We start from the raw sequence: 14973 nt of genomic DNA on the forward strand, positions 1-14973 counted from the left end.
GCTGACAAGACTGCTCTGGATGCTGACAAAGCTGTTCTCGGGGTTGAAAAAACCAACAAGAGGGCTCAGGATTTAAATCTCGAGATTCAAAACCTTCTCAAGAAAATCCAAGGTAAAGCTCCTGAGACGTTTCTCGAATGTAAACGACTTTCATTCATTTCCTTTGTGCTTCCAGGTCTGCTGGACCAGCTGAAGGACGCGGGTTCCAGCGGGGGCACGCAGCCCGGTGAGAACGCGGCCAAGATGCTGGAGGACGCCCAGCGCATGCTGAAGGAGATGGAGAACAGGAACTTCACGCCTCAGAAGACTGCCGCTGACAAGGAAAGGGAGGAGGCCAGGAAACGTAGGATACGCCACGTGCACCCATCTGACATCAAAATATAGGCTGAAGCTCAACGAGTAAGAGTTCAGTAAGAACATCTGACCAACATTCAACTTATTTATCTAGTTTTGGACCACATCAAGAGCAACCTGACTCAGCAGTTGGACCAGAACGAGGGCTCGGCAGCAAAGTTGAAAGAGCATCTGAAGGACTACAACGCCAAACTGAAAGAGCTGGACCAGTCTCTGAAGGACGCCACGGAGCTGGTGAAGAGAGCCAACGTCCAGAACGGACTCAACGCTCAGGCTGTACCGGAGCTGCTGGTAACCACACACGGTCGACATGCACGCAATAATATTTTGACCGATGCAAAATCCTCGGTCTAAAACGAGATGTTTCCCACAGGATCGCATTAACAACCTAAAGAAGGAACGCAAGACTGTCAAAGACCAAGTGGCCATGGCGGCAAATGAACTGAAGAAAATAGAAGATTTAGTCAAAGGGCTTTCCAACAATAAAACGGTGAGTGCGAAGTGTGCCTGCGCTCGTTTTTAACAACATGGCCGACATTAAAATTATTATTTCATGATGAGGAAAAAACCTAGCATTTGTGTTCTTTCTGTCTTGTACTGTACTCTTGCCTTGGTGTGTTTGACACGAGAAACGCTGCACACTACACGTAACCAAATCTCCAGTGCTGAGCGTGAAAAAACCTGAATTATCTGTTTAGGGCAAAGACTGACTTATGAGAGGCCACGTAGTTCAGACTGAACCTTGACTACACCCCAAGGTCTAAAAACACCTCAGGAATATGGGAATAATATTACTCGCGTTTGATAAACGACTTGAGATAGCTGTCAGGTCCTAACATGCAGTCCCTGCAGATAAAAATCGGCGCATCTCTTACTTGCCAGGGTGAGGTCACTGGAATGCTGTAAATATGATTTGCTTGTTACTGCAGGCGTACGAGAGGTTGGCCGCTCAGTTAGATGGCGGCAAGACCGACTTGACCAAGAAGGTCAACGAGATCTCCAAAGTGGCGGCCAAGGAGGACGTGGTGGAGTCCGCCGAGGATCATGCCAAAACTCTCCAGAAGCTGTCCAAGGAACTGGAGGAGTAGGTTCATGACAGCGTGCATTGAGCAGCTTAACAGCCTGTTAATACTCGATCTTGTTCTACGTTGAATTTAATTTATTTGAAATAAAGTAAACAAATATTTGATAATGCATTTATGCATTATAATTACTTATAACTACTTCTCTTTTTTAATGTTTGCTTAATGTACTTTTTTTTTCAGTGCTGTGAAGACAGCAAGTGAACGTCCCGAGGTGCGTAATGCTAACGACGCAATCGATGCCTACAAGAACATCACGGACGCCATTAAAGCCGCCGAGGCCGCCGCTAACCAAGCGAAAGACGCCGCTGACAAAGCCTTGAATGTAAGTGTCTGAAGAATTTCAATGATTTGTTCTATCTATTTCAATTTGGTCATCAAAAGCCAATAAAGGGACTCATTATGTTGCTCCTTTTTAATATAAACTTTCCCTTTCCTTACAAAATGTAAAAATCGACGGATATTTTATTTTGCAGTACCTGAATTTTAAGTAAAAAATAAAAACAATAAAAAGTAGAAAAATACAAAAAATATATAAAAATATTTTTTAAAAAAACAAATGGAAAATGAACCACAGGACTGAATTGAATTTTAAAGACATAATTTTATTGATTTATTTTTGATGAGTCCAGAAATCAAATCCCAGTTTTGTTTTTTTTTTTTTCCATGTGTTTGGCGTCTAAAAATGGCTGGTCTAAAAAATTATTTTACTAAGGTCATTGTTTTATTGTAATCAATTACCTTAGCATTTTAGTTGTTAAAGTATTATTTTTTTTATTTAATACTTAATTACCAAAAGTAATAGATTACCTAACAACCTAAGGCAATTGATTACCTTAGTGGTTAACTACCTTAAATAAACAATTACTTTAGTGCATAATTTAATTTAGAACATGCCCGTTTTAGGCCCTCTTTTAGCCAAGAATGAGATAAAAATGTAAATAATTAGAATTTATGGCCTCTTCAAAATATATTTGGAATTTAATTAAACAGGTAACACTGCAAGTTTTTAAAAATTGAGGTGCACCAAACACAAATGACATCACAATATCATAACAAATACACTGCATATAATGTGTATGATGGGTGTGTGTTTTTAGAATGTAAAAAAACAAAAACTGGCAGAAAGAGCAAAAGACCTGAATGAGAATGGAGCTGAACTGGTGCAGACTGCACAAGAAGCACAAAGTATCCTGGATGGTAATCGCCCGTTTTTTTGTTTGATTTGTTTTCCTCTCACCAGCACAGCCTCACTTCTGAATGTTTCTTTTCCCAGATGCCGCTAGCGCAATCCCTGACATAAGAAGGCGCCTGCAAAACGCAGACAGGAAAAAGAAAGACCTCGAAGCCGACTTTCTTGATGCGCAAAGGCAGCTTGACGACATTCGACGAGGTGGCGTGGATTTTGGCGAGACGTTTGAGTCCACGGGAATCTTGGATTTCACTCTTTTTCTCCTCGTCAGATGACATCGCCGATATGATCGATGAGGCCAACAGGAAGGCCGCTTCCGCCAACGACTCGGCCAGCGACACCATGGACAAGCTGGATGCTATGAGGAAGGAAATGGACAAGATCAGCGTCAGCCAAGGAGATTCCAACCTCGGCGGCATGTTGGACAATGTGGACCAAACAGGTGAAAAGACAGGACGCAATAGTCCAAGTCTGGAAATAAGCAGATCTGCATGACTGTTTGCTGTGTAAATTTTGGATTTTGTGTAAACAAGTGGACTCGCTAAAGCCCCATATGGTTTTTGGACAAAAAATAGGGTGAGCTAATGAATCAGACAAGAAAAAAAAGATTTGCCCAATCCTGCTAATCCACCTTCGTGTGTAGCAATCATAAACCGGAGATTTACGTTATCACTCTACTTTATTTCCTGCCAAAGATGTCAACCGGTGATGTTAAGAAATGGAAGTTCCTTCTCTTTGGATTGGTGAAACTACTGCCACCTAGTGGCTTGGCATGCTTGTCAATGAATAAAGCAGCACCATGAGGATTTATATAGCACCATTTTTTTTCAAATAAACGGTGTTGTATGGATTTAATTTTTCTACACCCAAAGGAGGGAATTATCCAGGTTTAAATAGCCCTTTTTACGTGTAGACAAGGCCTCAATCGGTGGTCCTTACGGAACAATCATTGTTGCTGGGAAAAACCTGCAAAAAAGACAAGATTTGAAAATTGCTCCTCAAATTAAGTCAATGATTCTCAAAAAAACTGCTCAGAAAAATAAATAAATAAATCAATCGTATTTGTTTTCCTTTTGTCATCTGTTTTCAGTAAAGAACTTGATGAAAACCATCCCGTCGCTGAATGACAAGCTCTCTGAGATGGAGTCCTTGACCTCACAGTTCACGCCCTTGAACAACATCACGGATAACGTGAAGAAACTCAAAGAGCTCATAAACCAAGCGCGCGACGCTGCCAACAGGGTGACGCCCCACTCGCCGCAAAAATGACGCACTACCTCTTTGTCCCCTCCTCACGATTCCCCGTGTTTTCCTCCAGATCGCCATCCCGATGAAGTTCACAGGCAACAGCCACGTGCAGCTGTACCCGCCCAAGAACATGGAGGACCTGAAGGCCTACACCGACTTGTCCCTGTCGCTCCAGAGGCCCAACGGACGAGGGGACGGGAGACGTAGACGCAAACGGGCCCCGGGCGAAGACATGTTTGTGATGTACCTCGGCAACAAGGATGTGCGTATCGGGGGCGGGGACTCTGGACGGGTAAGGATTCAAATGATTAATAAAAGGCCTTTTTAGCCCTCCAAGAACTACTTCGGCATGGTCCTGAGGGACAACATACTTTACGGCGTCTACAAACTGAATGGGGTGGAGCACTCCATGAAAACGGGGTCCATCACCACATCTCCATCAGAGCCAGCAAAATTTGATAAAGTCGACCTGCACAGGTGAAATTTGAATAATTATTTATAACAACATACCAGAGCACCAGGCAAAAATCCTGTCCCTTTATTTCCAGCAAATTCCCATCAAAAAGTTGTTTTGTTTGTTGTCATTTAGAATTTATCAAGACGCAGAGTTCATCCTCACCAAAGACTTCACGTCAGACAAACCCGGGACTCCCATTGTGGCCGTCAACCAAGGGGATTCCTCCAAAAACCTCCTGCAACTCACCCCGGATGACTTGGTGTTCTACGTGGGAGGCTACCCCTCCAATTTCACTGTGAGATCACGGCAACGCCGACGAAAACGCCGGCATCCCAACGCGGTGTGAGCTGCAATACTTACTTTTTTTTCCCGTTTCCATCCGTCGCTCCTGTGCAGCCGCCCGCGCCTCTCAACTATCCCATGTACAAAGGCTGCATTGAGATGGCGTATTTGAACAACAAGGCTATCAGCCTGTATAATTTCATGAATAAAGACAACATCAATGTGGAGACGCCATGCAAGAGGTTTGTGTTCTTAAAAATTCAGTCATTCATTACTTGTCGAATGTAAAATCCTACATATTTAGTTTGTTCGATTACGTTAATAATACAGTGGGCTCCTCGTAATTAAATAGTTGATGCGTTTAGAACCCCGGGTAAAAACATCAAAATTGTACATACATATTAAAAATTTTGTGGTTTTGTAACCACTTGCGATAGAACAAAGCGTTACCGTTCTGCCATTTTGAAAGGAGAGAGGCCAACCAATAGCAGACCAGCATCTCCGTCAGGAGACGCCGATCAATAGCAGACCAGCATTGTAATGACGCGTTTCATGGAAGCAGTTTGACGGCAATAGTAAAGAAGTGCAATTACCTAAAAACGCCAGCAGATTGAGACAAATACAGCCAAGCCCCTAGGGTCATGACAGTTGTTTTTGTCGCAAAGCTGGGAAAACACCGTAAAGAGGGGACGAAAAACTCGGTATTCCACATCGCAACATGAAAAAAACGTAAGCCGGGGACGCTGTAACACAGGGGTCCACCGTATATGTATCCGCATGCCCTCCTGAGAGCCAGCCTATTCATTTGTGACCACTGTAGTGGACATTGGTTTTTGCCCACACACACACACACACACACACACACACACACTCATGTGTGTTGTAACTGCTCTCTCGTCCACAGGTACGTGTCTCCATTGGGCTCTTACTTACAGGGCACAGGGTACGGACGCGTGAACATCGACAGGCGGGCTTCGGCACTCCGCATCGACATGTCCATCATGTCGCATGGAGAAAATGGACTGCTTTTGTTCATAGGAAACAACGTAAGTTATTCTTTGTAACATTGAATTGCGCTCCTTTGCAGTAGTTTGAATTTCAGGATTAAAAGATGATATTTTGGGAAAAATAGACAAAAAAAAGACAATAAACTGTTATATTTAGAGTTGCCCAGCATCGTGGGTAGACATTTTACCTAAAAAATTTGTCATTCACATACAGCAACAAAGTTGCAAAATAAATGGGTTGTATTAAGTGGCATGCTGTTGTGTGTATGTGTTTGGGGGGCTGGGATATTTCCTCCAATTTTTTAATGAGCCTTAAACGCCTCCTTTCTTCCCGGCTAAAGGAAAAATACTTCGCCGTGACAACGGAGAAGGGTGTCGTCCACCTACGTAGCAACTTGCTGCCAGAAGCAGCGACAAATAACGTGAAAACATTCCCGGTAAGTCAGAGCTTCGCTACGTGTTCGTACCGCGATAATAAAAGCTCCTCACGTTCTTTTTTCTTCCCAGACACGAGACTGGGTGGACGTCCTCATCATTATGACCAACAGGGGGAAGTTCGCCGTCCGCATAGCCAATAGAGAGGTCGCCTCAGCCCAAGCCGACTTCACCAGCCTTGAATTTAACGATTATTATATCGGCGGTGCGCCCCTAGAAATGAGGGAAAAGTAAGCATAGTTGATTCCTGCTTTGTGCTGCGTGAAAAAAGCCGGCGTGAAAATCTTACTCGGTTCTCTTGTCAGGTACAACATCACCATGCAACCCTTCAGAGGCTGCTTGAACAACGTCAAGCTCAACCAAAACTTTAAACTCATCGACGAGAAAGTGGGCATCATCAGAGGTTGCCCCAAAGATTCACTCGTAAGTCACAATTCACTTTTATTTTACCCACAGGCACCGAGTGTTCAATTAGTTTAAAAAAAAAAATAATCAAGCTATTAATGCACAGCAACAAAATCATTCCAGTTCATTAAGAATCATCTGCATCATAGCAGTTTTATTTTGGGTAGGACTACATCGGGATTAACTCACACAATGCCAGGGATGTATTTTCACGTTTTTTTTTAAGCGTTCAGACGTTCAATCCCAGATACTTAAGTATCAATTATTAAATCAGGAAATTCATGTCCTTAAGTATCAATTTAATATTTAAGTATCTGGGATTTAATGTTTGAACTCTTTAAAAAAAACGGGAAAATACGTCTCTGGCATTGAATGAGTTGATATACAATGTAGTGGCTGTCAAAATTAATAGATTAATTAATAAACGGTTTAGTATCAAATCAACTATTTTAATAACTGAGTAAAAAACATCAATAGACTCATTGTTTATAGAAGTATTTGATAGCGATAGCCCAACATTGTATGGAAAAAAAAGAAACCTTGCACGTTCAAACCTTTCAGGCAGATAAGGATTTAAAAATAAAAGGTTATAATTGAATACTCTAAAAATAGTTGTATTCAAGATCGCCAATTATGGGTCGAAAAGGACCAGTGGGTTATTTTTTTGGATCCATAATGTGGTTATTTTTAACCCAACTGATTTTAGAGCATTACCCAAGTGGGCGTGGCCCTCTTAACCACCACATAGCTCCGCCCCTGTTAATAATCTTATACCGAATTTTGTCTCATCACGTGGTGTGTTTGCAGACCTCTAGGAAAGCAGAGTTCAGCCCGGGAAGCTCCCTCTCGGCGGACCTCCCGGGTTTCAGCTTGGCCGGCGACGTCTCGCTCTCGCTGGGCTTCAAAAGCACAGAGAAGGGCGGTGTCCTCCTGCGCTCCAAAAAAGCGGTCAGTCCCTGAAACTCAACGAGAAAGTCACTTTTTTACTCAAATCAGCCATTCTTCATTCATCGCGTTACTTTTTTGTTTTTCATCCAGGCTAACGGGCTTCACCTGGCTCTAGAAGACGGCAATGTGATCGTCTCCTTTAACGACAAGAAGTGGATTTCCAACAAGAAATACAACGACGGCCAGTGGCATTATTTGACTGTGTCCAGAAAAGGTGGAAGGTATGAAATGGACACATGGAAGATTTTGGTGAAAAGCAAACATAACAAAACAAAAAAAAAAAATTGTGTGGTGAAGATGAGGCGACGACTTTTGGGAAAAAAAAAGTTAATTAACAGAAAAAATTGTCACGTTAATATCCTTTACGTAACCTCCTGAGACAAAATGGACACAACAGAGGACACGAATGAACAGGCTGGGTCTTAGGAGGTTAATGAATACTTGTGCTGTCAAGAAATTAAAAAAAATTGACACTGAAGACCTATAATCAAGTGATTTAATTACGTAATCTCATATTAGCATCACCTAATGATCGACAGCAGCAAAAAAGTTGATTATGTCGTTTATTTTCTTTGTAAAATGCGGTTGTAACCATTTATTTCAACTTCGCAGCTGGATGCTTTGCATTTATGCGGTAGGCTAAACTTGAGCGGCTTCTCTGGTAGGCAAGTTCCTTCTTTCAAAGAATGGATATCTCTATCAAAGGTGCCGTCAGGCCCTCCCACCCACAATATGAGCCTATCAGGTTATGACGAAGATAATGACAGCCAATCGGTGCTCACTTCAGTGTGTGATTGACCACAGGCCGAATCGGCATACAGCAAGCATAAAGTCAGAGACGAAAAATTAGATTAACCCGATTAAAAACAACACACGATGCTTTAACTATGTCTGTAATGAATTAATCGTGAATAATCTGTTAATATGATGTCTTTAATTCATAAACAGGGCCGAGATTCTTATTGACGATGACGATAGCGGTGTGGAGCAGAGCGGAAGCGTCTCCATCCCGGACACAGGGGGCTCGGTCATTTTGGGAGAGGACAAATTCCAAGGCTGCATCTCCAACCTCTACACCAGACGGTGACTGTCCTCTGCCGGTCGCGTCCTCTCCGCGCCGTCGCTCATTTTTGACGCCGTGTTTCTCATTCCGCACGCAGGCCCAGCAATGAGTACAAGCCTGAGGACTTCACTGAGTTCAGCTCGTCTGGAGACGTCCTGGTGGACGTGTGCACGCCCGATAGTCCTGTCCAACAGATGATCAGTCGTCTCCCCAAGAAGGTGAGCGCTGATTTTGCACTTTTTCATAAAAGTATTTCAACTCAAGCCAGACACTTGCTGTGATGGCCAATGCATATATATATATATATATATATATATATATATATATATATATATTACAAATTGTTAAAGAGACATACGTCTTTTTGACAGCAATCTTACTCTTAATCTTTAAATAGGTTACAGGTTAGTCTAAAACTGAAAAAAAAGTAAATGAAAGTTCCTGAATTTCGACAAAAAATGATTCCAATACCCATTTAATTGCAATTAAACTTCACAAAGCCTTTCCCTGAAGTCATCGGCGTCCCACCTGGCATTACCTCGTGCCCCCCCTTCCTCATTAGGGGTGCCCGCCCCACTCTTTGAGAAGGACCGCCTTGACACCGGCATTGTTGCCATCAAGCAAAAACACGATGAGCAAAATTCCTGTTTTGTCGGGTCCATCCCTGTTGCTCACTACTTGTTGTGTTTGACTGACTTTACTCTGCTGCCTCATTTCCAGAGATGAAGAAGGAGGAGCCCAAAGACCAGCTGACAAGTGTCTAACCAAAAAGTCACTTTTCTCTTTGCTGTCATTCATCAATAAAAGCAACGTGTCACATGAGCCTATATGGTCCATCATCACAAATGAAAATGATGAGAAATGTTTTTTATCTCTTCAGATGTTTCTCTGCTTATAAGACACTCCTAATTAACAAGGCTGATGGAATCATCTCATTGTCTTCTTCCACGTTAACACAAGCACTCTATCCATGCACGTTTTAACCATAACCACAGTTTGTATATATTAAAGAGAGTCGCTGATGGTGTTGTGATTCAGTTACGTGATTTGCTTTCGAGTGAGGACGAAATCGCCGTTCTAGAAATGGATGCATGACTATAAATAAAACGTCCCATCATAACAACCCTCATCATGTTCATGTGACCATCACACATTTTTATTTGTCATTTTGCTGAACAGAGAAGACCCCTTTCAGATGAAAAAATACTTTTCGATTCATATACAGGGTACTTTTTTTTTCTTTTTAATAAGTAGCCTTGCTAGTAATGTTTACATGGGCTTAGCTTGCTTCAAAATAATTTTGAAATCCCAACCGGATACAGATATCCGATTACGTCGGGTCTTCCTGACGCACGTGGATTGAACTGCGTAAACTTTTCAGATATGATCTGTAGTGGCGGATTAACGTCGCAGATGCTAACGCTATTAACAAAAATAAACAATCATGAGACTCTTTTCAAAGGCTAAATATTAATATAATGTTCTTTTCACATCATTTGCTTTTGCACATCACAATCAAATTTTGGCATAAGAAAACTGATACTAATACTATACTATACTATACTATACTATACTATACTATACTATACTATACTATACTAATCAGTCGGAGCAGTAACACAGTAACAGTAACACCTTCAACTGTCATAATTTTAAAAAATGAATACATTTAAATAAGGTATATGTATACAGGGAGTGTTTACTTCTGATATCGCAATCGAGAGTACTGTCCAATAACAATACCATTGTAGCAGGAATGCTACATACTTTATTTTTTTTTTTTATATTATGAAGTGTTAGAAAAGACTTGATCGAGTTACACTATTCAAACAAAAGAACAATAGTAAGCAGTAGTTATGAGAAAATATGACCCATATATTCCAAACAATTGTCTTACATCAATGAAACCTAAATGAAAGCACCCTGAAAAAATATCCAAATAAATCAACGCTTTATTTATATATATATATATATATATATATATATATATATATATATATATATATATATATATATATATATATATATATGCACGCACACACACATATTTTTTTTGAATTTTTTTCCACGGTGTGTGTATTTGTTAGGACCTGTTAGAACATGTAAAATGAGGTGCCATGATAGATCGACCTGTTAATAGATCTTCACTGATAAATACTTGGCATGTTTGTGTCTGCGCTCTACCGAAAATATTTCAAAGCAGTATACAAAATCACCCTGCCGTGCTGCATTTAAAATATCCGCACAGGCCGCAGCCACGCGATTCATGGACAGAAGCCTTTGTAGACTCCTTAAAGGGCTGACTTTGATTTGCACGTTTCCGCTTGTGTTTTAAGGACATTACAATGCGACGGGTGAACGAGAGTACGTCTCCGTGCACGCTACCGGCTGTGGTGACAGACGCGTATCACATGGGAGGGCCTGTGAGCCGTTTGAGCTACAGCCTGCCGCTGCAGGTGCTGCAGCCCAGGTGAGCAAACATTTTTTTCGAATACAATCAGGTCATAGTAATGTATGCATTTCTCTAATATGCTTTGGTGTGAAATTTATATGAGTCATTGATAGCTATCTTCAGACCCTTCTTTACCTAGTAATAAAAATAATAAATCAATAAATAGATGGGATTAATTTCCAGACTCTGTAAGAATTACAAGCCTGTAAATATGCATATAAATACTGTTTGTCTTCCAAAGATCTAGGCCATGTGAATTAAAAAAAAAAAGTTTTACAATTGCTTCTGGATACCACAAGATGGTAATAATGGACTATTTTTGTCTCTGAAGCTCATCAATTTACTTCAACATATGTCCTTCCACTATGATGCCAGCAGGTGGCAGCATAGCAAAACTATCATTAATTTAGACCGAGCATAAAAACGGCACTATGTACAGTTCCAGCAATTTAGCATATATGTGGAGCTTCCTTCTATTGGGATTTTAAGAATATCAACTTTTGTGCATATTTCATGGTAATTACCTTCTAGATGTGTTTAAAAGATGGACAGTACGTTTTGGAACATGTAACGTATTGATGTTTGTTTGTTTTTTTTTGGCTTTGAGTTTCTCCTGTGAAACCGCATTTGCATTTAAGCAAACATGAAGACCAGCTCAATCCGTTTGACCCAATTTGGGTTACTTCTGACCCAGTGATTTTAAGAATCTGTGTTAATGTACCTTTCTCCAAGGCCGCACTTCTCTCTGGACATCCGGACTCGATCCCCGGAGGGTTTGCTCTTCTTCGCCGCGACTAGAGGAGGGGACTCTCACTTGGCCCTCTACATGTCCAAAGGAAGAATCAGACTATCTGTTGGCAAATCCAATGAGATCTTCAACAGGGAAAAGTACAATGACGGAAAGTGGCACTCTGTGAGTAGAAAATCACAACGTGGTTTTGAATCACAATCAGAATCGAATCAATCAGTCGTAATTCATTTTATGGTGTGAAATGGTGCCGTAGGTGATGTTCAGTTTGGAGAAGAAAAAATTCCGCCTGGTGGTGGACGGGATACGAGCGCAGGACGGTCAGCTGAGCTCGGCCGACGTGGCCTCCATGAAGCACTTCATGTCGCCCGCGTTCCTGGGCAGCGCCCCGGACTACCTCCACAAAGAGTTAAAGGTACGGAACGACGTGAAGATGATGCAGTCTTACGCATTTCCAGTCAAATGTTTTGTAACTTTTTTTGTGTTACTCGTAGTCCAAGAACCTCCCAAAGCAAACCGTATCGGGCTGCGTGCGCCATTTTAAAATGAACGGGGCACCCATGCTGAATCCATCTACAAACCACGGGGCCGGCCCCTGTTTTGAGGGCCACGCTCAGAAGGGGGCCTACTTCTCAGGGAATGGAGCCCACGTCGTCATCAGTAAATACTCACTAATAAATCCCGTGTACTATATGTGACCAAAAAAAAAAATCTAACAACTGTTAACCTTAAGGATGAAAAGGTCACGTTTGATCCTACCCACACCCAATAATGCAAACAACACAGTTGAAGTGATTTAAGTTGCTCCTTTTCTGTGACGTTGAATGCAAAAAAAAAGTCTTGAACTATCTGTAGCTGGCAATTTTTGAGTTACCTAGATGTATTATATATTATTATATATAAGTCTTGAATTAGAATATCTGAAGAACGAAATTCTCATTTTTTGCCACATAACGCAAACCTTAAGTCACATATACGATATATAACCACAATATTCAGCACATTCTTTGAGCTAGCGCACATTTCAAGGCAAGTCATACAATAAATAACATTCATTCAATAAATTATTTAAAAAGAACAATTATTGACTCTTTTTTGCCTCCCAGATGACTCCTTTGCTGTGGGATCAAGTTTTGAGCTACTGTTTAACGTTCGCCCAAGGACGCCAACGGGACTCCTGCTGCACGTCGGCGATTCCAGCGGAACTCGACAAGGACTCGCCGTGGGCCATTATATGAGTATTTACCTGCTCAGAGGAGAGGTAAACACTGTATCACTCTTAATCACTCTTTGAGAAGCACTCCATGAGCATTTTGTTTGTTTGTTTTTTTTATTTATTTATGTACAGGTGGTGGCAGTAGTTAACAATGGCAAAGGGGAGTTCATGGCATCCGTGCAGCCAAAATCGACTCTCTGCGATGGAACGTTTCATAAAATATCTGGTAAAAATGCCATCCCGGCCACAATTCCTTTTGATTTTATATGCTTATTAATGTATATACCATGTTCCATACATGTTTTGCAGTCATCAAGAGGAAGCATGTCGTGCAGCTGCATGTGGATACTGTGGACACATACAAGATAGGACCACCATCTTCTACCGACATTTTGACCAAGCATCCCCTTTATGTGGGGGGCCTTCCTTGTGAGTGCTCGTCTTCTCTTGATTTTTATTTTTTACTGGGAATCAAAAATACCCTTTCCTTAAACTGTTCATCAGAGAACAATGCTTTTATTTTTTTCCGTCACGAATTTACCGTATTTTCCGTACTATAAGGCGCACCAGATTATAAGGCGCACCTTCATTAAGTGGCATATTTTAAAACTGTTTTCATATACAGGGCGCACCGCATAATAAGGCGCATAGACTAGAAGCTAGAACTGCAGTTGTGTTATGCTTCCACTAGATGGGATTAATGTCCAGAGACGTCAACAAAACAATCAGATAGGGCAGACAAACTTAATAATAAATCATCAGAAATTAAGAATAAAGATGATTAAGGATGATTTCATCCTCCAAAAATGAAATCTTGCAGTTTATGCACCATATAAGGCGCAGTGATTTATAAGGCGCACTGTCAGCTTTTGAGGAAATTGAAGGCTTTAAGTGTGTCTTATAGTAAGGAAAATTATGCCCATTATGAATCAAAATACTAGACGTAGTGAGTTGATGGCACTCCCCGCAGATGCGATGTCCTTGCTGCGGACGCCGCCTGTCACCTCGTCCTTTGTGGGCTGCATCCAGGACATGAAGATCAACGGCGAGTCGGTGGTGTTCGCCAGGTTACCCTCCGTGGTCGGTCCTGTCAACCTCAAAGAATGTCCAGGCTGAAGCGCATCGCCGCATCTTTTTTTTTTTTTTTTGGCCAAGACTTGGGACCACCTTCAAACAACCATGTGCAATCTGTTACCAAGAAGACAGAGAATGAGTGTGTCACAATGTATATATGGTGAGACGTGTGTGTGTGTGAATGTATTTATTTAAAAATCATGTACAGCACCAACTCATCAATGCATCTCTCCTTGTTTTCGTGCAGTACATAACACAGCACTTTAAGAACATTGATATACACTATACAATATATAGATACAGCGAGTTATAGATGCGAGTTTGTGTCGTGTTGATTGCTCAAAAATGACCCAAAAAGCTATACGATAATTCTTTGCGGTTGATGGTGCTCATTACTTTTCCCTTTCGGCATGCTTGATTTTCTATCGTGTCATTTCCGTCCTCACCAAGTCAAAAAATCACATTTATGGCTGTGTTTTCCTTTTTTTTTTTTGTGCATTCCTTTTGCATGCATTCTTCCGAGTGGTTCTCATTGCGGTTTACACTGGACAACGGCACGTCCTCAGTTAAATAAAGTTGATGACTAAAATGGAATTGTACACGCTAAATATTGGTGCATGCTCTGTGTGCAAAAAAAAAAGTTAATCACAATTGGGTTTTTTAATTATTTTAAATCTTGCATTCCTGTTTTGTGACCACTGGTTTGTAAACCATTTTGTAATATCTCTAATTAAATTTATTTTGAAATCTATTGGGGATTTCCTGTGTTGGTTTGTATTTAATACATATTAAACCAGATTTATCTGACTTTTATTGAGCTAGGTTTAAATTAGAATAAGTCTTATGGCACACCCATCATTTATAAATACCACGCTGGTATATATAAATAAAATTGAAGTGGACCCACCTATTTATGGCTCAGCACCCATTCAGATTAAAAAAAAAGTTTGCCTATTATTCAACTTTAATCTGTTCACCACCATTTATTTATTTAAAGTAGCTTTGGTATT

The 14973-nt window shown here is 41.0% G+C and overlaps 1 protein-coding gene across 3 annotated transcripts in view; it reads left to right on the forward strand.

The window, feature by feature from the left end:
• The window catches only part of LOC148414385 (laminin subunit alpha-3), a 59640-nt gene extending 44926 nt beyond the window's left edge, over nt 1-14714 (forward strand). For 2 of the 3 annotated variants that reach the window (XM_088429665.1, XM_088429666.1), the window contains 30 exons: nt 1-112; nt 176-343; nt 449-645; nt 728-844; nt 1284-1438; nt 1620-1761; nt 2537-2636; nt 2713-2829; nt 2900-3070; nt 3719-3870; nt 3947-4138; nt 4205-4353; nt 4466-4628; nt 4730-4857; nt 5520-5661; nt 5964-6059; nt 6130-6287; nt 6363-6480; nt 7270-7410; nt 7501-7631; nt 8359-8493; nt 8571-8691; nt 10810-10943; nt 11658-11838; nt 11930-12088; nt 12168-12333; nt 12780-12934; nt 13022-13115; nt 13199-13318; nt 13860-14714. In XM_088429665.1, coding sequence (XP_088285791.1) covers nt 1-112; nt 176-343; nt 449-645; nt 728-844; nt 1284-1438; nt 1620-1761; nt 2537-2636; nt 2713-2829; nt 2900-3070; nt 3719-3870; nt 3947-4138; nt 4205-4353; nt 4466-4628; nt 4730-4857; nt 5520-5661; nt 5964-6059; nt 6130-6287; nt 6363-6480; nt 7270-7410; nt 7501-7631; nt 8359-8493; nt 8571-8691; nt 10810-10943; nt 11658-11838; nt 11930-12088; nt 12168-12333; nt 12780-12934; nt 13022-13115; nt 13199-13318; nt 13860-14005 — 4260 coding nt within the window. In that variant the 3' untranslated portion in view covers nt 14006-14714. The remainder of the gene's footprint in view (nt 113-175; nt 344-448; nt 646-727; nt 845-1283; nt 1439-1619; nt 1762-2536; nt 2637-2712; nt 2830-2899; nt 3071-3718; nt 3871-3946; nt 4139-4204; nt 4354-4465; nt 4629-4729; nt 4858-5519; nt 5662-5963; nt 6060-6129; nt 6288-6362; nt 6481-7269; nt 7411-7500; nt 7632-8358; nt 8494-8570; nt 8692-10809; nt 10944-11657; nt 11839-11929; nt 12089-12167; nt 12334-12779; nt 12935-13021; nt 13116-13198; nt 13319-13859) is intronic. The other variant, XM_088429667.1, reaches the window with a different exon arrangement.
• Nucleotides 14715-14973: the final 259 nt, after the last annotated feature.

The sequence above is a fragment of the Hippichthys cyanospilos genome, chromosome 12 (assembly GCF_059441005.1).
Source record: "Hippichthys cyanospilos isolate Australia breed blue-spotted pipefish chromosome 12, RoL_Hcya_1.0, whole genome shotgun sequence".
Taxonomy (NCBI): domain Eukaryota; kingdom Metazoa; phylum Chordata; class Actinopteri; order Syngnathiformes; family Syngnathidae; genus Hippichthys; species Hippichthys cyanospilos.